Raw genomic sequence first — 628 nt, 5'->3', positions numbered from 1 at the left:
CGGGATCCGCCGGGCGGAAGCCATATTCCACACGAGGGTCAATGACCGGCCGTGGATGAGCGCGCATCAGATCCGCCTTACGGGCAGCTTCCAGCGGCCGATTCTGTGCCTCATTGAGGTCATTGGTAATTACACCACGTCCCTCAGGTGACGAGTAGTCAGGAAACGGACGTGGGGTCCGCAAGGCGTGAGCAGGGCTCGTCTCACGCCGCTGGTGCGGCTCGCCTTCCTCGTAATCCCATTCAGGTAAAGGAGTATCAGACTCGTAGTCGACCACCTCCACATCCCCAACGAGGTCACTCGTCACCGTCAGTGTGCACGGAGCGCGACGCTCGGACGCATCGAGCGTAGAATTTACATCCCTCGATGCCGCGGAGACACGGCCCGACATGGCACCGTGTGCGGGAGATGAAGCTGGGTTCTGCCTGTGAGCGCTGTCGGAACCAGCGAGACTTGGAGACTTTGGTCTCATTGACACAGGGCTCATTGAGCACGGAAGTCGTTTCGTTCCAACGCAATGTCTAACGAACATGCAAGCCTCGTTGAGGCAATAATCGATTGGAGCTGTAAATGTTCTCAATCTTAATTGGGGAGAGTGTAACGGGGGTTACACATACCCTGGTAACAT

General features: G+C 57.0%; 1 protein-coding gene across 1 annotated transcript in view; it reads right to left on the bottom strand.

Moving 5' to 3' along the window:
* The window catches only part of PHALS_10015 (uncharacterized protein), a gene marked incomplete at both ends in the record, with an annotated part of 1310 nt that extends 919 nt beyond the window's left edge, over window positions 1-391 (bottom strand). Inside the window, one exon of the mRNA XM_024725364.1 lies at window positions 47-391. Coding sequence (XP_024576148.1) covers window positions 47-391 — 345 coding nt within the window. The remainder of the gene's footprint in view (window positions 1-46) is intronic.
* Between the last annotated feature and the right edge of the window lie 237 nt (window positions 392-628).

Source organism: Plasmopara halstedii (assembly GCF_900000015.1).
Source record: "Plasmopara halstedii genome assembly, contig: Scaffold_444, whole genome shotgun sequence".
In the NCBI taxonomy this organism is placed as follows: domain Eukaryota; phylum Oomycota; class Peronosporomycetes; order Peronosporales; family Peronosporaceae; genus Plasmopara; species Plasmopara halstedii.
The sequence above is the reverse complement of the archived record's forward strand: the minus strand, read 5'-3'. Positions and strand labels throughout refer to the sequence as shown.